The sequence below is a fragment of the Anas platyrhynchos genome, chromosome 3, assembly GCF_047663525.1.
Source record: "Anas platyrhynchos isolate ZD024472 breed Pekin duck chromosome 3, IASCAAS_PekinDuck_T2T, whole genome shotgun sequence".
Classification (NCBI taxonomy): domain Eukaryota; kingdom Metazoa; phylum Chordata; class Aves; order Anseriformes; family Anatidae; genus Anas; species Anas platyrhynchos.
The window spans coordinates 8,684,192-8,706,568 of NC_092589.1; the positions used below are offsets into that span (position 1 = coordinate 8,684,192).

Here is a 22,377-nt window from a genome sequence, read left to right on the forward strand (position 1 = left end):
CACAGCCCATAACCCATATTCACAGTCTGCTGAAATTAGCAAGACTTCGTTGTTATAGCTCACCATCTTTATCTGATCAGAGCTTCTCTGGGTGACCCTTGGAAGGTCCATGGGGAAAGCAGGAGGAGCAGGCAAGGAAAAGAGGGCAAGATCTAAGAGGAAGGTTAGACTAAACTGTGTCATCATCCTTTTCTTTTTGTATTATTTTCATCGTCTCCTATAATATCCCTCCCATTTTATTAGCTTAAAAATTGCACGATAGATAGTTAACATGTAGTTGAAAGCAGTTGCTGTCAGAAATGACTTTGTAATTTTGGGGAAGTGCTACACAATTAAAACCTATTCTTCTTCCCACTGAAATCATCAGAAGCTTGTTATTGATATGTATGTAGAAACAATTTATGTGTGACTCACAGAAGCAATTTTTACCAAAGGGCCTACTCCAACACACTGCGTTTCTTTAATATCTGTGGGTACTGTACTGTTGACATGCTACTCTTCCACAGCTTGGATCTGACATGGAGAGACATGCAGCATCTGACAGTCCTCACCTCCAAAAGGAACCAGCTTCACGATGAAGTTCATCAGTGGCGCAGAAATGGCGTTGGGCTGGAATTCAACCACTTGTTTGGCTATGGTGTCCTAGATGCAGGAGCGATGGTTAAGATGGCAAAAGACTGGAAGACCGTTCCCGAGCGATTCCACTGTGTTGGGGGGTCAATACAGGAGCCTGAGTAAGTGCATAGTCTAGTGTTTGTGGTTCGTCTCTTGCCAGCACCGGAGAGACTGCAGGCAGGCAAATATCTTGACAAAGAACAAGATAATCAGAGAAACATAATGAACACTTTATTCTAAGAAAACTTAACATTATAAGTAGCATTGCAGATATTTCAGTAAGCTGATAAAATGAATGACATGATCTTTCAATTCCTGGCTTGCTGGAGGAAAACTGGGCGCATAGGACAGCTGATCTGTAGCGTCACTGCGAGTGCCAGTAGTGCTAATAGCAGCATCCATTTCTCCTAGGTACTTACAGGTGTGTTTGTGCCACAGTTTGTGTCAATAAACAGCCTGTGCATGAGGGAAAACCCGAGAAGCTGGCACCGTAAATTACATAAACTGCTGCCACATGAAATATCCGTCAGCCAGGTCATATCTCCTTGTGACCTATTCCAGTAGACAGTTTTATCTCCAGAAGACTGAAACAGTCATCTACAGGTAGCGGTGATTCAGTTTCAACATTACCTCATTTAACTGTGTTTGGTTTATGTTCTTCAAATCATTAATGCAGGCTAGGTAGTCAAATTATTTTCTGATTACCTTTGTGTGCTAAAGTGAATGAGTCAACAAGTGAATGAATTAATACTAATTAACTACAACAGCTATAGTTCAATTTAATTGTTTGAAATACTAACCTATTAGTGGCCAATTTATGTCTTTAACATTTGAAATTTGACGTTCCAGTGCCATTTTTGAAAGCATCATTATTCTATTGGAAGAAGAAACCAAATCTAAATGCTGCCCTAGTAGATAGCTCAGCCAGGAAAAGACTTAAGTTCACTCCCAACCCCCAGATGGGTTTGTATTTGCAGGATCCAAGGTTCTCCAGGTGAAATCTGAGTTTTAATTGACATGGCCTACATGTGCTTACAGGTAGGAGACAAATGAGAGGGTGCTGAAGCTAAATTTGAGCTCTCTCTAGTTTATTCCTAATTTAAGTGCTGACTGATGGTGTTTGTGAAGACAAGGCATTTCATTTATCTCAGTGTGGCCCCATTTTTAGAAATGGAGATCACGCTAGAGGGAGAATTTCATAATGAAGGTTTGACTGCATGCATTAGGCAGTGTGGTTGAGGCTTGCTGGGAACAGACGGAACCAGAGCTGGGCAGTAAGCAGTACTGTACTCAGTCTGCCTTCGCTTTTCTGTCCCATTTCCACTGTCGATTGGAGTACTGGATAGAAAAGGTCGTGGCATGTTCCGAAGAGCTGCTTTCCCTGGGTGATGGCAGAGCATTTCCTCTGTCCCAAATACCTGGCGCTGCGGTAAGGCTCCCCTAGAGCTGTGGCTGCCCCAAAAACTCGAGTTGAGCAGTACACTGGCTTGTATTGGTGTCTTTTGAGAGCAGCGCCTAGAAGAGCACAGACATAGGTAAGGATGAGATTTTAAAAGCATACAACAGCAGTGAAGTTATTCCAACCAAGTCAGTCCCTGCTGAAACCTCCTAATGATACTGCAGTAAAGGCTTAAGTGTGCACTTGGTATAGGTGAGCCCCTATATGTGATACATCTATACAATAATGGTGCTGCTATAGTATTTATGTCCGCCCAAGCAAATGACAGCAGATAATGAACATGATTTGCAAATTTACATCTTTTGAACTGCACTGTAAATAAAACTGTTGAAGTTTTAGTATCTCCAGAGATTTTCTGGAAATAAAAACTCCATTTTTGCCATAAACAATTGATTTATTTTTTCAGTTTGGTCTTGCGGCAGCAACATTTGCTATATGTATTCTGTATGTATTTATATAGCTAAATATATTTGTATATATAAATGTATATTTTCCCTATATACTTGGGTAGGTGAATAGTGGCAGAGAGGTGTGTGCCACAGCAGCACTGTTGATTGGCAGAAGCAGGGCAGGAAATTACCTACAGCCTGGAACATGCAGAGTGCTGGAGGAATCAGTACTGAAAGTGCAGTATGTCTCTGCTGCCTGCAGAATCACTTGTTAGCAACGGGAGCTTTCCCTGAGAAGGGATTTTTGTTGGGTCGGCAAAAAGAAAAAAAAAAAAAAAAAAAGGACAAACCTTATGATTGTGGCTGGCCCAGTGAAATACAAAGATGATTAAATCAGTGATAGCTCATTAGCTGTGGAACAGAGGCACAGGAGCGAGCTTCTGGGAGGCAGTTAGCTCCCCCTGCTTATCTCTGAAGCTGGGTCCTATGCTCCATGTGAAGGCAAACACACACGGCACAACTGGGCAGCGGTACCCAAGGGTGGAAAACCCATCTTCTGCTCCTTTTGTGGCTCGCTCCCCCACCCCCTTGTTCTTTTAGTTTCTTTTGGGAAATTCACCTGGCCTAGAGTAATTATTGCAGTGAAGCAGAGAGCACTGTATTCTAGTTAATAGGAAAGGGGCAAAAGGAGCAAGCCTTTTCTCATGTGTTTCAGTGAGCTAACTTTGCACTGCAGCCCTCATAAAGATGGAGAGAAGCTGTTGGGCTGTCTGCAAAGCAGATGGAGTGGTAACACTGCACGTTCTCCTATTTGTTTGATATTTTGTTGTTGATAGATAGAAAAGACTCGCGCCGTGGGGTCCTCTTTCATTCACTGCAGGAGATACAAAGCACTTATCACAATTCTCAGAATGAAGCATTGTTTAACAACGCGCTGTCCCTTGTGTGAGATAGCTGTGAGACGATGCCAACTCAGATTGTTTTGAGGATGCTGCTTCCCATGCAGAGAAATTTCAAGCATATGGCAACTGTGAGATTACATCCTTCACCTCTGGCTGGCATGTAGTGCAATATTCTTGTGCTGCAGGACACAAAATGTATCTTGAGGGTATTGTACTGATGTGTTCAAATACTTTAGCTATACAATATTTACGTTAAACCAGCTTCTGCAACAGGGCATCCTTAAATTCAGAACAACACCTTTTGTTTCTTTTCAGTGTAAGGTAAGTGTTTACATGCCTTGAAGATCTGGGTGTGAATGTCTTTTTATGCTGCAAGTATTCCCAAGAAGCCTATATCCTATGAAAGCAAAGCTGAGACAGGCCTGAGCTAATTAGCAATGCACTGAGCAATACCCGGAGCTCCCCTCAGGAAGAACAGAATTCCTGGAAATTAGGCTTGAATGAAACACTCACTGCTCTCTTAAGACTTCACTATTTCAGTAGCAAAGGGAAAGGTTTGATTTATACTCAAATTTCTTTTGAAAAGAAGGCGTTCCATTAACACAGTCTGGCCGGTGTACCTTAAAAGGGGACACCCTTTTAGAAAGGGACACTCTTCCTCATTTTACTGCAAAACCTAGGTTTTGCACAGAGACGCCATGAGCATCAGGAGTGGTAGTAAAATGTCACTGGAGTAATTGAAGTACGTGGGCCAGGCACCAGCATCCTCAGGGCTGTGCAGGGCCCTGAGAAGGGCTGCCCAGATCTCAGCTGCAAGAGCTGGGAAGGCATCGGAGCAATGTGCTCTCCCCCAGCACGCTCTCGCCTCTTCTGGCAGCGCTGGAGGCGTGCTGGGGCGATGCTGCTGTCTGCCCAGCAGGTGGGGAGCCCTGAGCACAGGCCGGGGTAATGATGGTCCTTTCAAGTATGGCACTCACCCTGCTGACAGCTGCTGCTGAGACCGTTCATTCATTCCCAGCTGCGACTCCACAGAGCGGGCAGGAGGCAGCCTGATGCTCTTTGCAAGGGAGCTGCCAGGCCGTGTATCCTCCGTGCCTGCAGCTCGCCAGCAAAGGAGCTCGGTGTGTTGATGTCAGGGGTCTGCCTTCTGCTGGGTGACAGAGTCCTTGCACAATAAACGTTGCAGGACTGAGCCTATGTGCCATCTGGGGATCTGGTATGCTTCTTGGTACAATTCTTCTGTCCACCCTCACATGGACAATGGTACTTCACTGAGTTCACCTTCCTCAGGGCTGACTTATTACAACCAGGAGATTTGTGACTCAAGGTTTAGCACTCTGGGAGCTCAGGGAACAAGCGCAACCTTTTCTCCTGTGTGTTCCTGTATGGGAGCAGTTTAAGGACAGCAATCTTCATGGAAAAAAATATTTTCCAAATGAGCTGGAAGTAGGATCCAACCTTAGAGTCAGTTTCCAAATCAGAGAAAGGATCCAGACTTGAATATGACTGCACTGAAAATCCATGCAGCTGGCTCTTGTGACTCCAGAGTCATTTGCTGCTGTCTTTTAAGGTGACTGACACAACCACCCGCGGCTCATTAATCGGCCATAGACGTAATTGTGCAATTACCCAATATAGCAGTGATTGGTAGAGGCAGCTATTAAATATATGTTAGCATTTCTCAAATAGCAGCATATGCTTCTTAATTGTATTCCTTCTCTCACTGTGTAGGTGTACATTTCATAATGTATTTCCAAATTACAGTTTTAATACCATTTTCTAAAATGAGAGTATTTTCTTTCTGGCTAAGTTTGCAGCTATTATTTCCTTACCTTTCCATGTATTAATAAGGAAGCTAGTACAGGTTTTTCTGTGAGGCACCAGAACAGTGGTTTTAGAATAAGTCATGCCATGCTGCATATATCCTTTTCATTTGCTTCATTATCTTTTGACCTGCAGAAAGATACCACCAAGTGGCAAGCTGCTCCTCACACTTACAACTGATGCTTGTGAGGGGAAGGAAAATTTTGTCCGTTACCTTGAACACGTCCAAGCAGTAATAACTGTGAATTCAACTAGGCGAGGAGACCTCAACATCAACATGACCTCGCCGATGGGAACAAAATCTATTCTACTGAGCCGGCGTCCCAGGGATGACGACTCCAAGGTGGGTTTTGACAAATGGCCTTTCATGACCACACACACTTGGGGAGAAGACCCCCGAGGCACCTGGGTCCTAGAGATTGGGTTTGTCGGCGGTGTGCCACAGCGGGGCGTGCTGAAGGAGTGGACACTGATGCTGCATGGGACCCAGAGCGCACCCTATATAGACCAAATAGTAAAAGATTATCAGTCCAAACTGGCCATGTCCAAGAAGGAAGAGCTGGAAGAAGAATTAGACGAAGCAGTGGAGAGAAGCCTGAAGAGTATACTGAGCAAGAACTAGTCTGTTCTGCATGATGGTGTCTTTCCTTTCCCAGATCCCTCTATTCACCTTTCTACTATCCAAACCTCTGTGTTAGACATATTACAATGATCGTCTCTGTAGCCAAATTATCACACTTTCTTGATTTTAAAGTCTTATATCTTGTCAATAATTATTTTAATTACCACTGAAGCAATCATTTTTTTACTCTAAACCACGAATATATTGTCCCCCACCAAATACTATGTACAGTTTGTGACTGTAAATGATTTTTCTTCTGTGTCATACAATAGGTAATACCTGCAAACATGTTTATGGCTTTTCCCTTCATATTTTTGTGATACATGTTGTTTGTATTAAAAAAAAAAAAAAGAAAGAGTGAATTTTAACATTGGCAGTTGGTGATAATGGGTGCATTTAAAAAATATATTGTGAGAGAGGGAATCACAAAGAGTTTGGTTGGCTGGAGAGGTCTTTGAATGTCTAACAGCTCCTTTTGCATCATGGACTTCAGTGGGACTTTCCCCCTGGGTTCAACCAAAGTAGCACTAGACCCTATAAAAAGAAATAATCCACAGATGTAGAAAAATTACCCATCCAATTTGCAGAACCTAATTCTTCTCAGAGCATTCTTTAGTATATACACTTACACGACATACACACTAGCACTTCAGCTGCAGAATGGTTCAACAAGCATGCAATAAGGAAGGCCAGGTGATGCTAAAGCCAGGTGACAAGAAGTGCATTGCAAACAGGGTCAGGGCATTCTAGAAGCACAAATTTCAAGAGCTTTTTTTGTTTCTTTTTTGTTTAGTTTACTTTTGGCTTTTGTTTATAAAGTTGGCAAGTTAAATCAATATACCATCTTACAGCAGCATAAGCACATAGGGAAAGCACAGACCCCTGTTTTCTGGGGTTTGCAAACCTGGCTGTCAGTAAATTGCTGTGGGAAAATTTGAAGTATGCAGCTTCAGTCCCAGAGCAATTTTTTATTCAGATTTCATTAAAAAGAAAAAAAAAAAAGAAAAAAGTTATTTTTGTGTTATACAAATATATTTAAGGAGAAAAATATGCCTACATTATTTACATGTAATGCAGAGTTGGCCTTCTTGGGAAATAAAATGTAGTATGTTTGGGAAGATTTGTCAGTAATCATTGCTCTTTGGCATTTAAAGAGTCAGTCCCATCTTCACTTCTCATATGTGAGTAAATTCAGTCTCTCCTGCCCATGGAGTCTGCTCTGGCTATTGCCACAAGACATAACGTTCCCTCAAGGGGGGTTCCTCATGCTAACAACCACTACATGTTCTCAGGTGTGAGATCCCAATTTGAACGTTTGAATAATAAAGGGTCTTGATTTTGCAAATGCTTAGGCACTCACAGTAAAATCCGTGAACCTACTCAAATACTAATTTTAAGCAGGTGCTTAAGATGTTTGAGGATCCAAGATCTACTTTTTAGCAGTGACTGGTTTCAGAGTTTTATTATGTATTTTTAATATACAGAGTATTCATCTAAAGTGTTTTAATAAGAGTTTTCCTGGGTAATCAGGTGCATTGTGGTAGAAACGTATTCAGTAAGTAAATATTTATCTAACAAATCAAAAATGCAACCCAAAGGTTATATGGTGCATACATTTAATTGAAGAATGTATAATTTATTCTGTTATTTCAAGTGAATATCCATCTTTTATCCTTTCACAAGGCCTGTTCTTTCCTTCACAAATCCAAATGCAAATAAACAGCTCAACCTACTTGAAGTCTATGTGAATTACCTTGTAAACCCAAGACAAGCAGCCTCACACCTTTCACAGGTTCTTTGTTACATGCAGCAGTCCATTAAGACAACGGAGTCACATTTGGATAAATGGTATTTCAGCAGGAGATGAATCAGGCACTGCGTGATTTTATTTTAAAAATGCTCTTAGTTATTTGTTCAAACACATTATAGTGCCAACTATGTTCAACGTGGTGATTTAGAAATTACCCGAAGGACAAGACAGGCCTACTTCAAACCATGAACTGGAGCTCATGAGGCATAACCCTAAACTCTGTGAAGTTAAATGAGGGGACAGGTTTGTTGGTGGCTGTTTGGAACCAAAGGGACTGCGCTGACTTCAACAGGTTTTCAGGGAAGGCACAGAATTCTCAGAAAGAGCACCATGTACAGATCAGAGGGAAGAATTTACCATATATATTTATTTATGCACACTCCCGTATATCTAAATGCATAGAACACCCCAGTGGTATCTCTCTCTCTCTCTCTCCCCATATTACATACAATATGTATATTCACAGTATGTTACATATATTTGCTTACAAATATCTACAGAATTACATATGGTATGTAATGTATAACACATACACACACTTACTTTTTGTGTATGTGTTCAAAGAAACAGAGAGAACTGGAAGCTACTGAAGGACTTCTAAAATGTGGAAAAAGTTTTGGAATCAGAAATGTCCATGTGGAAATCTTAAATGAATGTGTACATTCCTTTCCATTGCATTCATGTGATTTTGCAAGGCTGTTTCATCATTAAATATCTTATACAGCAACAAAATAACTAGATGGTTGTTCATATTTTCATAATGTTGACTTATTATATTAAGCGAAAGATCACAACAATGATAAATAGAAATGGTGAGTTTTGATATAAGTATATATAAAGTTAAGTGTATATACAATATAGAGATCTACTTCAAATTCTTCAGAATTTTTGCATCAGGGGATTGCTGAAAAAATATGTCCAGTTAGACAAAGTTTTTATGATATTGCTGATGGAAAATAAAGTTTATTTGTTAGTATTTATAATAAAGGGGAAAATGAAGCTCATGGTTTGAAACAGGTGAATATTGTTTAACTAACACCCTGTGATGATGTTTTATAATCTGAGTAAAATAAAGAGCTGTTGTAAACTGGCAGGCCCTATCATCATTGCTTACCCATAGGTACATGGGAGGTAAGCTGATACAGGCGGGATGCCTTCCTAGCCCTCTGCTTTTTATACTTTTCATACTGATAAGGAAATTTGTGTCCCATGTTGGAGACTAAGAAAACAAACACGATCCTACGAACCAGCTGATAGCAGTACGTGAATGGTAACAGGCTTTACGTTAGCTCTGTGACGTGGTGGGATGCAGGAGATTATGGGTGCAGGCTAGGAGGAGCCTTGGGCATTACTTACATGGTTCATCCAGGCTCCAGGGAAAGCTCTGCAAGTGTGCGAGGCTGTGCGGCTGCCGGACTGCTGCTCTCACTGGGGAAGGGGATGGATGCTCAGGACAGACAGTGACATTTTTTGAACCGTGTTTCATAAGCAATGGCAGTTCAGGCCCTGAAGAAACAACAGGATCTGCCACAGCAGTGCTTTTCTCTGCTGTATGGAGCACTTTGAGACATACAAAAAAACTGGTTTCCCTCTACCTCCCTACTTCCCACTCACACTTTTGGATACTTTTTAAACACACATAATCCCATAGTACAGGGTGTGTGTGCTTTTGAAATATAATTTCTTACTATTTCTGCAGTAGTAAAAGATGGCCGGGAGGCTCCTTTTCTAGCTGTTATCACTGAGGCAGGAACGTGGCTGTGTTAACCTGTGCCTCAGCCCAGGCTTTACTGAACAGATGCTCAGAAGTATTTCATCATTACACTTCAGCATTTTAGTATTTGAGAATCTGCATTTAAAGCAGCGGTTAATCCACCTATCAGGAGATTTAACAGCACTGTCACTGCCAACAATGTGTACTGGTGCTTTTCTATATCCTTGTCATCTGTATTTCACAATGAGGATCTGCCCACCACCTGCTGCCCTACTGGGCCACTGCTGTGCGTGCATGTGGCAGGCCAGCGATCTGATCAGCATTTAGGCCGTAGAGCTTCTTGGTCCTTGATTTCCCCTGAGGCTGCTGTCAGCGGCGCACTCAGCACCAGCTCGGTTTGAGTCCTGCAGCTCCGCGTTGCTGGTGCAGGACCACCACGTGCTGCCCAGCTCCTGCACCGCAGGAGCCCCTTTACACTGAGCAGCCACTGACCAGGGCTTATGAGCATCAGAAAAACCTCTGTGTGCCAGCACGGAACAGCTGGAAGTGGCAGGGGATAGTCACACCTGTGGTACCTAACTCAGGCTCTCCTGAAATATTGCTTCCTTTCCATCCACTAAGGGATTTTTTATATTCTGAACATTAAGTTCTCTGTACTGCAGTGAGATTAAGATGGCTGGGGATTACCCAGTTCTGGCTACATGCCGCACGAATCTGTTTGCATCCTGTTTTGTTCCGGAATTATTAACCAGGCTTCCTGTTGCTGCAGACTTCTTTGTACTTGCAGTAGTCACAACCTGCTTCCAGCAGGAGTAACGCTGAGCAGCTGCTCCCAGCTCACCAGAGTGCAGCCTGCGCATGCTTTGATAAATCCCTTCTATGCAGTTATTTACAGTGCTAAGAAACTCAAGATCACCAAAACCTGTAGCAAGAAATGTCTGGCATCTATTCCCACAGCTTTTCAATAAAACAGCATCCAAAAATAATCCTGACTTAAAAAAAGTGACTGTCTGGGATCACCTGTCCCTGGTTTCAAGAATAAGGTGCCATTTCACCAGACAGAACAGCCACAACAGATGCGATACTAAACCTGCACTGGAAGTTACTAAGGAGAAAATAACAATATTGAAGGAAAGTCTCACTGGCTGTGAGAAGACAGTCAAGAAGTCACGAGCTCAGGCTAGCCAGCTCTTTCTTCCCCAGCTGACAGGCATAATGAGATAGAAAGGAAAGCCCTAACAATGCAGTGCGCTCGAAAATAAAACTTTAAAAACTCTGCTGGGACGGGAGAAGGAAAAGTGCAGAGCCAACCCAGTAAAGCATTTCAATGGGTACTTTACTTTAATGGTTTGTTGGTTTTGTTAAGCCTAAAGTCAAGCTGAGGCCTAAATGATTTACTGCAGCAGAGCTTTAAATCATGCTCTACATGAACACATCTGCAGGGACTTCTTTTTCCTCTTCCTGAGTCAAGGATCTCTGGAGGATGTTACAGAAGTACTGCTTTGTGCTTCTCCAGGAATGGCGACATGGGAAGGCACCACTCGTTGTTCCCTGTGGTGCTGCAGGTGACTAGGATGCAACAGGCTCACATAGCAGAGTTAAACTGCAAAATGCTACAGTCCAAGGAAATGCCTAATGAGAAAATACCAAAATGCAGTCTTTTAAATTGTCTGCAGTCTGCTTAAAAGCTGCTTGCCAATCTTAAATACCTTAATTGTGCTGGTGAAAGAAAAATTATGCTTTTAGTATATTTTATAAGGGTTTTCCTTGCTTTACTTTGGTGGAACTTCAAATTTTATTCTGAGAAGATGTGCAGTAAGAGCTTATTTCAAACACGGAGAGTTTCTCTTCATACCCAAAAAGAGCATTCTGCCAAGCTCACCTCTAGTTAAAGACTGTAAATGAGAGAGGTGTGGAATAGGTTACAAAAGTCAGGTTTTCAGCTCCTCCTTTGGAAAGATTCCTGCATACCCAGTCAGGTAACTTTTAATAGCAGAGCCTAGCGTGCAACGGTAAAGGCAACACACACCCGCAATGGGTATTTCTGTAGAAGGCAAAGCTTTTATTAAAGGAACCAGATGTCACAAGTTAACATTTGCAGCTGTCTGAGAGAGGAGGAATCGTATGGCAGCTAGAGAAGCAGTAGGGGAATATGCACTGGCAACCTGCCCTGGATACTTTGGAAAGCCAGGCAACTCAATAATGGTAATTAATTTCAACTTGTCCTAATCATGAAAATAAGTCGCACAGAATGTGCCTACTGCTCCTCGTCCTGGAGCGTTCTCACAGTTGTTACACCAAAGGTGAGCCTACATCAGACAGGATTGCCATCAAAGTCTCAATCTAGTCCATACCAAACAGCAAAACTCTCACTACTGTATCATTCGGTCAGGAAAAAAGAATACATCATTTAAGAACTACGCCAGACAAGTTGACTACCGAGGGTGCGTGTCACTTAAGAGCCTTTGTCACCCGGTTTCTTCTTGCTTGTCTTCTCTATCATCGTCTCCACGATCATTGCTGTCTCTTCATACGTCTGAATTCTGTCATCGGAAAACTTCTCGATGGACTCCACCACCTCCACCTTCTCATAGCTCATTGAGCCAGGCAAGCCTGCTTCCCTGAAGAGAAGGTCCTGCTTATCTTCGCGGTCATACTCTGTCTCTCGAAGGACTCCTGGCTCTGTTGGGCTTATGGGACCTGGGGAAGGAGTTGTTTCAGGCTCAGAGATGTCTGGATACTTTGTGATTTGCTCAATTTTTCCTCTTCTTTTGTCCCATTCAAACATGTCTTCTTTCTCTTCTTCTTTCAGTTTATCTTGGGGTTCAAACTCTTCCCTCCTTTCACAGACATCCCTCTTTTCTGATGGCTCAGTGGGCTCGGGCAGCTCTGGTATGGGCTCCACATCACCACTGATTGTCACCTTCCCATTGCTGGTGGAAACCGTGATCCCTCCCCCAGCCGGGATGGAGGAGGACAAGAAGCAAGGTTCTTCATAGCCTCCCTCCCCAGTTACCAGCACGTAACGTCCTTTAGGATGGGAATCAGTTTTAGCTTCTGGTCGCTTGTAAACTCTTATTTTCTCCCTCACAATGTTACACAATTTATCAAAGGCTTTACTTATCTGGGCTCCATCGGGTACATCCTCTGGGACTATTTCTTTTTCAACAAGTTTTAATCCTTCCTGCCCAGGTTCACATGTGACCGAGCCTTCATGCCTGAACTCCATCTGATCTTGGTCAAGGTCAAAAACTTCCAGAGTTCTTTCATACGTTTTTTCAGGCGAGAGCCCGTCGGTTATGTCTTTAGACATGATCTCCTTTTTCCTGAAAATTTTCTTTGTCAGCGCTTTTTGCCTGGGCTTTACACTGGCAATCTCCTGCATAGCCTGGGTGATATCTAGGGGAGATGAAAACAAAGCAAACAAACAGTGCTGGACACAGCTGCTGCAAACGCTAAAGCCATCCCTCACCCTCACTGCTGTAGGTGGAGACTGAACGCAGCAAAATGTGAGCACAGCTTCCCCTGGCACATCGGACAGATGTTTCTTTTCCTGACCCCCCCCTTTGGCCAAGCAGCAATTTGGCATCTGAGACAGCCCCTTCCATACACAGCACGAGGACACGGCGACTCTGCAACACGAAAGGCAGTGGCACAGCACATTCCCTTGTCACCAGGCCTGTATTTGTATTCAGCAGCGGAGTTTAGAGCCTGCTGCTGCAGCTGGGCTCAGCACCATCCTCCCAGGCATTGTGGCAGCTCCCTGAGCTGGACAGCAAACCTCATCTCCCAGAGACTGAAGCCACGTGCCCAAAGTCAGAGCCCCAGTCCAGCAGTGGGAGTCAGTGGGAAAAGGCTGCCTGGCCTTGTACAGCTCCACAAGCTGCGAGGGGTTTGGGGGAGTGTGGGGGAAACCCCAAAATCTTATTTAAAACCTTCCCACTATGTGCTGAGTGGCTGGGTGAGTGGTCCAGGCCTAAAGGGAAAGGCGAGCGCCAGCAGCAGCTGCTCCCGTGTTCCCAAAGACAGGTTCTGAGGGTGTCCCCTGCAGGGACTCCAACAGGACACCGGGGGGATGCCTCGGCTTTGGGTCCCGGTGGGGCTCAGAGCCAGCCAGGCCCCCCCTGCCATTTTGGGGTGGGGGCAGAGGCAGGGAGGCAGATCAGGAGGGAGCAGCACGCAGCAGTGGGTGCGGAGCTGGGAGCCACCCAGCCAGCAGAGCTACATTGCTGCCTCTCTGACTGCTGATGCTCAGCTGCTAACTGTGGGCCCTATCGCAGCTCAAGGAGGCTACTGACTTCCATGGCATGAGTAGCTCGAGCAGAGAAGGCAGAGGGATCAGTACTGGGAATTACAGGAACACGAGGACCAACTGACATTAAGATGCCTTCCCAAAGCAGCTGTGCTTGGCCAGTGTCACAGCTACAGGCACATAAAGAGCCCTGTGAGCCTTGCAGGCAACACGCAGAGGTATAGTTCGAGATGGGCTGAATCCATCGATGTTTTATATCCAGCAGCTATAAAACACCCCTTGGCAGGACAGCAGTTATATACAGCTGCTGAGGATTTGGCCTCATACCTCATGGGCCCACTCCGTTTAAAACTGCTACATTTCACAGGACAGCTAGACAAATTACACCTACACTCCAAAAAAATCCAGCCCTTATTCAACAAAAGACAGTGTATCTTCAATCTCAGGAGTGGTTTGTTGCCAGTAAAAACCCAGCGACCTTGGATTTCAGCTATAGTGAGCGATGGTGTGTGCTGTAACTAACTACAAACTCCCCACTCTATGAACAAACTCCCCTTTTTGTTAAGCTGTCCCCTGTTTAGTCCTGGCCATTCCCATGTCACTGGGAAATGGAACAAACATCCTGATTCTAACAGGCAATCCTACAGCACAGAGGAAGCTCTCCGTCCCGAGGAGACCAGGCCACGGCACATAAACAGGATGAAAGCAATATCCTCTGCCGGCCTGCCGCACTAACCCTGTCCTGATGCTGCCTGCACATGATCTAAGTGTGGGACAACTTGCAGCAAGCCAGCAAAATACACCCCAGCTCCTTGCACAGTTTCAGGTGCCTTTGACTTTGCTCTATTGATTGGCGTAAGTAGAAAACTGCAAAAATAAGCAAAAAAAAAAAAATGTTTGCTTGTGGCTTTGGCCTTTGACAGCTTGTCCCAAAGGCAGCTGAGCTAAGCTGAAACCACTGCATTTACTGAACAAGCCTTGAGTCAGGCTGTTGCAGCTGGTGTTCATATGGAAGACAAATGGAAAAACAGCTTAAATTACAGTGATGCTGCTCTTGACAGACACAGGAAGACGTGGCACAGGTTTACCTCTTCCCCTTGAAGCTTGAGGCTGGACAGGTCTATAGATCTGCGTGAAGAGTGTGACTGGCGTTCCTGCTATAGCAGAGTTTAACCTGCCGGAGAAGATGCGCATCGGTCAGACCTCTCCCCTCATTTCCATCAGGAGCAAGTGAAATCGTGCAAAATGAAACACGGAGGTTAAAGAAATGCATTTCTCTGTGATGAGGAGTTAAAGAGAGCAATGGGAGCCTGTTCATTGTCTGGGTCAATACAGCCACAGCACCTTCACAGGCATCAGGCTGGCTTCTACCAGCAGGAGTCGGGAGCAGTACACTGGTAATAAAAACCCACAGCGACACGTTTGTACTTTACCACAGCACTCAGAAAGGATGGGGAGATTTTGGATGGCAAGCAGTCAGCCCAGGCCTGCCAAGACCTGTACGTCAGCAGGAGCTGTGTCTCTGCCTCCCACTTGTGCCTCAGCAAGAACAGGGACCAAGGGGTGTGCCCCCGAGGAAGCGGCCGTACATTGCGATGTGAGGGGGAAAGCTGGCAGCACACATCAACAGGCACCAGCTCGTTTTCCCTTTTATGACTTTTAAGAGTGTCTCCCTTTGTTGTGGGGGGAAAAAAAGACTTAATAAGTCTCTAAGTCATGAAAAAATAAAGATTCAAGATACAGATAAAAAGCTAGTCTCATGCTGAGCTTCTCCTCGACAGAGGAATCAGAAGGCACCAGGTGAGTCAGACCCTGAGTGTTTTGAGCCTGTGTATGGAAAAAGTCTTGGCCTATAAGATTTGCTTCAACTCATACACGCTTTTGCAATAGCCTCCAGTCCAGGGCTATGAAAGGGATGCAAAGCTGCACCTGCAGCTCTTTGCATCAGTCACTTCAGTGAACTCTGCAGTGAGGTGGCTCTGTCTGCCTTTCACCCTGGAGCTGGCTGAGTCTCTCAGAGAAATACACCATCTTTTGCCCTACCGTGTAGCTTCCAACATACGTTCATATCTGTTATTTAACTTCTAAAGCATGACAGTAACTTCATTTCAAAGGGAAAAAATGGCTCCAGTGGTAAAATGTAGATTCTCCTACACACAAACCAGTTACCATATCTGTGGCCTGTGCAAGTCTGCTCTGCCAGCACTTGAGAGAAGATTTTTGCCTGGGGGGAGGACATACACACCGTGCAGACACTTAGACCTAGAGCTGTGCCTAGCTTAGCGCTGCAGCTCCTCTTGCAGCCAAGAGAAAGAGCCAAATCTTGACTTTCAGTGCTGAGAATTACCCTAATGGGATACTCCTGATCAAAACACTGTCCAAAATGAGATGCTGGAAGTTGGATTAAAAATCTATTGCCCATATGTGAAACACTGAATTGGCTATGAGTTAGTGTCCTTCCCTGCATCTTCTGGATGACCCAGGGCAGTGGTTTGGGCACCCAGGGGTCTGGCCCTGCAGCAGCAGCCCGTGCAATTGGCACCAGCCACTGCTGTGAAAGCCCAGCTCCTTGCCTCTTGTGAGGCAGATGGGCAACATCTAGGGAGCCAGTGCTCCTTTGTTGATTTAAGCACAACCTGCACTTTTCTTTACCCTTTTCCTCCCTTGCCTGAAGAGTGGCTTTGCTGTGAGGAGTGCTTTGCTTTACAGGACATTTGCCCTTGAACAGACATTTTTTCAAATGAGATGGAAGAGATCAGCAGGCCCTTTGGCAGCGTACAAACCCAGCCTTACCGGCTGTCCTCGTTCTCGATGATGCGTTTGTAGCGTTCCAGCTCGTTCTCCAGGGACTGCTGGTAGATCACCAGCTGGCGGCAGTCGGTCGTGTACTTCTCCAAGGTCCTCTCAGCTTCTTCTATCCCCTTCCTGAGGTTTTCGATCTGCTCGTTGTAAAGCTGAATTTCATCGTCGTAACTCTCCTGGGTGTTTTTAATCGCTTGCTCCAGCATGGTTGTCTGGTAGACAAAGTTAGCGAGTGAGTAAAAGAATCAGCTCTAAATTATTTGGCATCCCCACCTAACAGGCATTTTGTCTAACAGGTATTAACTGTTAATAAACAGCTTTATTAAGCTGTATGATGCTGCACTGCTGACTTACAGTTTCACCGTGTTTGTTTAGTTATTCAAATCCAATACATCTCCATCCCCTCGTCTATCCCTGGTCTCCCACTACACAGTCTGAAGCAGGGAAAGAGCTGTGTCATGTCTCCTTCCCTGTGCACATGGGGCTGGCTGACATCTCACTGCATGAGCTGCAGCTCACCGTGGGCAGCCTGTGAAGAGTGGGCAGAGTCTTAAGAGAAAAAGGAGCCATCTCTCATCTCTGGTAGGCAGAAAGAGCTTAACAGCTGGGAAAATGTGTGCAGGCAAAACCTGTTCTTCCTTAGCCGTGGTCCACAGACCAAGCACTGGAGGATAAGGAAGGATCATTATAAGAAAGAAAGAAAGAAAGAAAGAAAGAAAGAAAGAAAGAAAGAAAGAAAGAAAGAAAGGAAGGAAGGAAGGAAGGAAGGAAGGAAGGAAGGAAGGAAGGAAGGAAGGAAGGAAGGAAGGAAGGAAGGAAGGAAGGAAGGAAGGAAGGAAGGAAGGAAGGAAGGAAGGAAAAGCGCTACCCTTTTTCATTTATTCCTGGGCTTTTTGACTGTAGGAAAGAAAAAAAGGAAAAAAAAAGGAAAAAAGAAAAAAAAAAAACAACAAAAAAACAGACTTTGAGACTTTGTGCAGTAAGGCCTAAGTAGCAGTCATTGGAGTGCACACTAACCAGCAGGTGGCGTGAGTTCCTTGCTGAAGCAAGGGACAGGATTTACAAGTGGGCTATTTGACTGTGTAATTCTGGTCTTGCTTTAATCTGCTGGTTTTTGGCTATTTATCATAGTTTCTTTATCACTTAGGACTTTCTTTTTCCTTTTTCAAACACTTTTTAAAGAGATGCCTTCACAAAAAGCTAATGGGACAATAACTGGCTAATGGATTCTTTAATAATTGATTGATCCATCTATGTTACAGGCAAGAGTTTCAAAAACGTTTTAAGAGCCTGAATTTAGGAGGTAAGTCCCTTGGCATTAATTTGTTTATGCTGTGGTGTCAGAGTGCACCAACAGGTGAACCCCTTCTGCGTTCAGTGATCACAAGGTGGAATTCATAACCTGGGTGCCATGTGGTTGTCATATTCAGAAATATGAGAGCAAAGGCCCTCAGAGACAACTCAGTCATCAGAGTGAGCCTTTGCTGTCACAAGCAACCATGTCATTGCCTTCCAATCATGTATTTCACTCTTTTTTTTCTCAAAGTGTGAGAAGGAATCAATTAATAAATTATCACTAAATGGGACATGAAGATTTCATTTTGAAAGCAGCACGATTAATTCCCCAAAGAGCACATCTCTTCATTTGCCAGCAGAAGGGTGATTTTCTCCTCCTGCCTCTATATTGATTTGTGATCTCACTTGTCACTATATTGATTCCTGCCCTCGCTGGAGCACATTTGTCCTTTCCAACAAAGCATCAGACAAGAGTAAGAGACTGAGGAAAAGACCTGGGGGTACCACCATCCCCATGTACTCTAGTGAGAAAAGTTATGCCCTAAAAGTTGGAGCTGCTGCTACAGCCATCTAGAAGAATCCAAAATCCCACCACAAGGTATTTTATTATTGTATCAGCCCTTCCCACACATACAGAGTACTGACAGCCTGAGGCACAAAAGAAGCTGCACTTGGAGGGTATAAGGTGATCATTCTCTCACCCTATCTGCTAAGAAAACATTCAGCTGTGTTGAGGTAGATCTGACATTTGCAGTTCTATGAGGCTGGTTTCAGCGCAGCCTTCAGCTGCTACCCCATCTCTTGCCTCCTTTGTCCTCGCCTCCTGCATCTTGGCACTGCTCACTCAGACACTGGCTGGAGGAGGAAGGCTGATTTACTGCAGGCTTGTCAGGGAGATGGGCAGGAGCAATGAGAAAAATGAGTAAGCAGTAAGAAATGGGCAGCCGTTTTCTGCAAATGAGGAATTGGCAGAAAGCAGCTGTTTTTGCTGTTGGTAGCTTCTAAACACAGGACAGGTGCTATTTAGTGCTCGTTAGTGACAGGGATGAATGCATGATGCCAAACACAGCTGGACACCTGTGTCAAAGGACATTCAGTTTTGATTACCAAGTCTACCCAGCTGTTCTCACAGCAAGCTCAGCATCCAATGTGGCACTGACGGGAAGCACTGGGCAGAGCCCCGAAGATCCCCCATCATTTTTCATGGGGTCAGCTTCCAGCCTGACCTCAGTAAGACAGTGAGACCATCCTTGCATCACTTTTCTATCCACAGCCTCCTGCTGACTCGACCCCACAGAAGTTTATCTGTGATGTGGAAACCTTCTCCCACCAGCTGCTCCACTAAAGTTGAGATGGCTTCATCATGGCCAGGACACCCACTGCACAGCCCTGCCTGGCCATCAAAACCCAATAATTTGGGCCACCAAGTGGACAAGAATGAAAGATCTGCAGGAAAAGATGGAAACCAAAAGGAAAGCACAACTCCGGGTCTCCAACTCCTCTGTGCTCCCAAAACCCTGTTAAAAGCCACTCAGATTTACCATGAGGCCATGGAAACAGCAGAGTTTACAAGAATTGTGGTTGTGTTTATGGCTAGCTATGGCAGTACCTCTGTCTGCAGCTTGTATTTTTGTGCCTGTAGCTGGCAGAGGATGCTCTTGTATTCCTCCAGCTGGCTCTGTAGAACAGGGATCCTCCTCTCTGCTATCAGTTTTTCCTGGTTGGAAGAAAACAATGTGGACAGGAACGTAAGTTTCACACCATTAAAAACAGTCAAAAGAAATTGCTACTGAAAACAAACCATAAAGGCAATCAGAAAATGGCAAAAGACACATAGAAAGCTCAACAGTGAACCTCGAGAAAAGCCTTGTGGCATGACTTTATGAATAAAAGACATCATATGGCAGTGCTGTAAAAGTACGGCTTATGTTGAAATTAGACCCTATGGATGTAGCTGTTCACATCTTCTTCCAGCTAATAAATGTGAGCATAGCCACTCACATTGCTGGGAATCACCAAATTTCCATCCTGTCCATAGCAATTTATTTTATTTACAAATTTTTACCACATCTTGACCTTCCCAGACAAGATTTACTGTCTGAAAATACTCATACGTCCTGCCAGCTCCTCCTCAGACGGGAGCACAGCTACTTGACCATCTGTGCCCCAGCCATTTCTGGGGCTAATACCCATGCTGGCATGCACCCGACCAACACAGTGCCCCTTCTCCTGCCCACTTCAGTTTTCCAAAGCTAGAGTTAGGTTTTCTCTCCTATTCAGAATCCAGTAATTAATCACAGTTGTTGCGGTTTTCAGCTAAGTAGTTAGAGGATCAGTCAGGCTTTAAGAATAAACATGGATTCTTTTATACTTAGTACCGACTGTGCAGTATGCATTTACTGACAGCAATGCTTACCTCAGATATGCCAGTGGTTATGGGGGACACGCGAGGGGTTGTCTGGATGATCTGCTGTAAAATATTGACGTAGGTCTGGATTTCCATAAGGTTCTAGGGTGAAGTAAAAAACATTTTCATCAGCAATTGTCATAGCAAGGTGCTTCCTGCAATGTTTTACACTTCTGGGGCCTGTTCCTAGATATTTAGTTCTTTCAACCCAGAGAAGTTCAGGTTATGTTAAGACGTATTTTTTTCCATGAGGTTTTAGTCCAGATTTCAACTGCAGGTGCTATGAGTTTCACCACATTTGGGATACATTACAGGCATTTGTCTAAGTGACAATACACTTCACAGCCTTACTTAAAGACTATGTAATTTCTCTTGCAAAATAAGGACCAAAAGATACCTTTGCATGTGGTCCAAAAAAGTGAGCCTCTTCTTTTAAAAGTGGCAAAGATGGGACCCTGGCCTGGTACAAAGCCGTGCAGCTCTCCCAAGAAGGAGAAGGGAGCTACATGTATTAAAGCTGGCTGCAATTTAATTATCTGGCCACAGGCTAATGGCCACAGATTAACTGGAATGCTGACCCAGAAGATCAGGAAACCCTCTCTTACGAGAGCAAGAGCTTCTTAGCATGAACTATAAGACAGCTTGACTGGCCTGCTGTGTTGAAATCATGATAACTGGTCAACAAATGCAAAATATTGCTACAGCTGTCAATGTTGGACCCTGAGTGAGTCAATTTGGATGCCTGCAGCCATCCAGCCCTTGGGATCCATCCCACACTGCAGTGTGTTGTGATCACTGAATATACAAAGTGCTGCATTTATGCACTAAACCACAAACTGGATGTGCTTTAATTGGCCACTGGAACAGACCGCAGAGAAGGGCAAAGCCTCACACGTGTCTCCAGAAGAAAGACCTGAAGGAGATGGCAAACCCAGCCGGTTACCTTCTTGTATCTGTCCTTCGTGGCATTGATGTCATCCTGCAGGAACTGGGACTCAATCTGCAGCTCCAGGTTGCACAGCAGCGCTTCGTCCGCTTCCTGCAAGGCAGAGACACATCTCAGTACCCACGGCTGCAGTGCCACAAACCCACAGCGGGAATCGTCCCATGAGGGCAGCAACCTGATCAGGGATGGGAAGCCTACTGGGACAGCAGAAGGGCTATGAAACCAACAAGTAGACACTTTATACACCACGTTCTCCCATTGCACACCCTGCTTTTCTGCACAAATATAGTGTACAATGCAGTTTAGCACTGGCAGTGTTAAAACATGTTTATCATATGCTTTCTGAATGCTGGGAGCCAAGCAATAGACACTAGGAAACACCGATGTTTGATGCTAAATCTTGCCATGGGGCATGAGTTTTAAATGGATGGCATCAGCACAGTAAGGCATTGATTTCTCCGGTGTTTATGATAAGACCTAAAGTATCTTGATATCTTTTTACTATTCCCAGAAAAAAATCTGTTATGAAATAGACTGGTCCGAACTATTTTCACTTCTCCTTTTGGTGTGTTCTTACAAATCACAAATGGTTTGGACCCATTTCTGGAACTAAACATGACAGATGAGCAAAACCGAAAAAGTCAGTTTGCTGCAGAAGCTTCTATTATATTTATATGCATATATATACGTGTAATTATATATATACATAAAAAAAAGACTCAAACTTGACCTCAGTGCTATAGACTAGAGCAGAACAAGAATCTGAATTTCACCATCTGCATTGCTCACAGTAGCTTGGAAGTTGCTACAATTGTTATTTCTCAGAAAACTTCACTGTACTTCACAGAAGACCTAACTGGAAATGACTGTGTAGTTTGTCCAACTGAAAAGTGGTGGATTTATGGTGCTTTATAGCTGGAAAGCCTTTACTGAGCGCTAAGACATCGTACCAGAATAGGAGGGTTGGTAGTCCCACCCCAGCCCCCTTTTTTTTTAAGAAAGGAACATTTTAGGGAGAATTCAGTGAGTGTCACCCCAGATGTTGCATTTTAAGAGCAATACATTTTAAAAAAAAGGATTTAAATGAGTCCCTCTAAAATTACGTACGTGTCATTACCAGCTGCAATTATGCCTCAGCGAGTGGATCATGCATTGAAAATAAAGCACAAAAATCCATGGGCGCAGCATGTGACTGGTAGAAGGGGATTTTTCTTTTTTACATGCACAGCATGCTCTGTTCCAAAAATGTGTGGATGTTAGCTGTTTCATTATGCTGCCGAGCCTCCCAGCCAGGCTTGCTGACGCGCTCGGAGGCCACCCATGTACCCGCTCTGCTCTA

At 44.3% G+C, this 22,377-nt stretch overlaps 2 protein-coding genes across 8 annotated transcripts in view; one reads left to right on the forward strand and one right to left on the reverse strand.

Moving 5' to 3' along the window:
• The window catches only part of PCSK2 (proprotein convertase subtilisin/kexin type 2), a 102,126-nt gene extending 94,582 nt beyond the window's left edge, over positions 1–7,544 (forward strand). The window contains exons 11-12 of the mRNA XM_038176923.2: positions 507–734; positions 5,325–7,544. Of these exons, the coding sequence (XP_038032851.1) occupies positions 507–734; positions 5,325–5,811 (715 nt within the window). The 3' untranslated portion in view covers positions 5,812–7,544. The remainder of the gene's footprint in view (positions 1–506; positions 735–5,324) is intronic.
• Positions 7,545–8,854: 1,310 nt separating this feature from the next.
• BFSP1 (beaded filament structural protein 1) overlaps positions 8,855–22,377 on the reverse strand; it is an 82,397-nt gene continuing 68,874 nt past the window's right edge. For all 7 annotated transcript variants that reach the window (XM_072035264.1, XM_072035263.1, XM_005010832.6 and 4 more), the window contains 6 exons: positions 21,036–21,131; positions 20,102–20,194; positions 19,295–19,402; positions 16,381–16,601; positions 14,676–14,761; positions 8,855–12,734 (listed from right to left, as the gene is read on the reverse strand). In XM_072035264.1, coding sequence (XP_071891365.1) covers positions 11,791–12,734; positions 14,676–14,761; positions 16,381–16,601; positions 19,295–19,402; positions 20,102–20,194; positions 21,036–21,131 — 1,548 coding nt within the window. In that variant the 3' untranslated portion in view covers positions 8,855–11,790. The remainder of the gene's footprint in view (positions 12,735–14,675; positions 14,762–16,380; positions 16,602–19,294; positions 19,403–20,101; positions 20,195–21,035; positions 21,132–22,377) is intronic.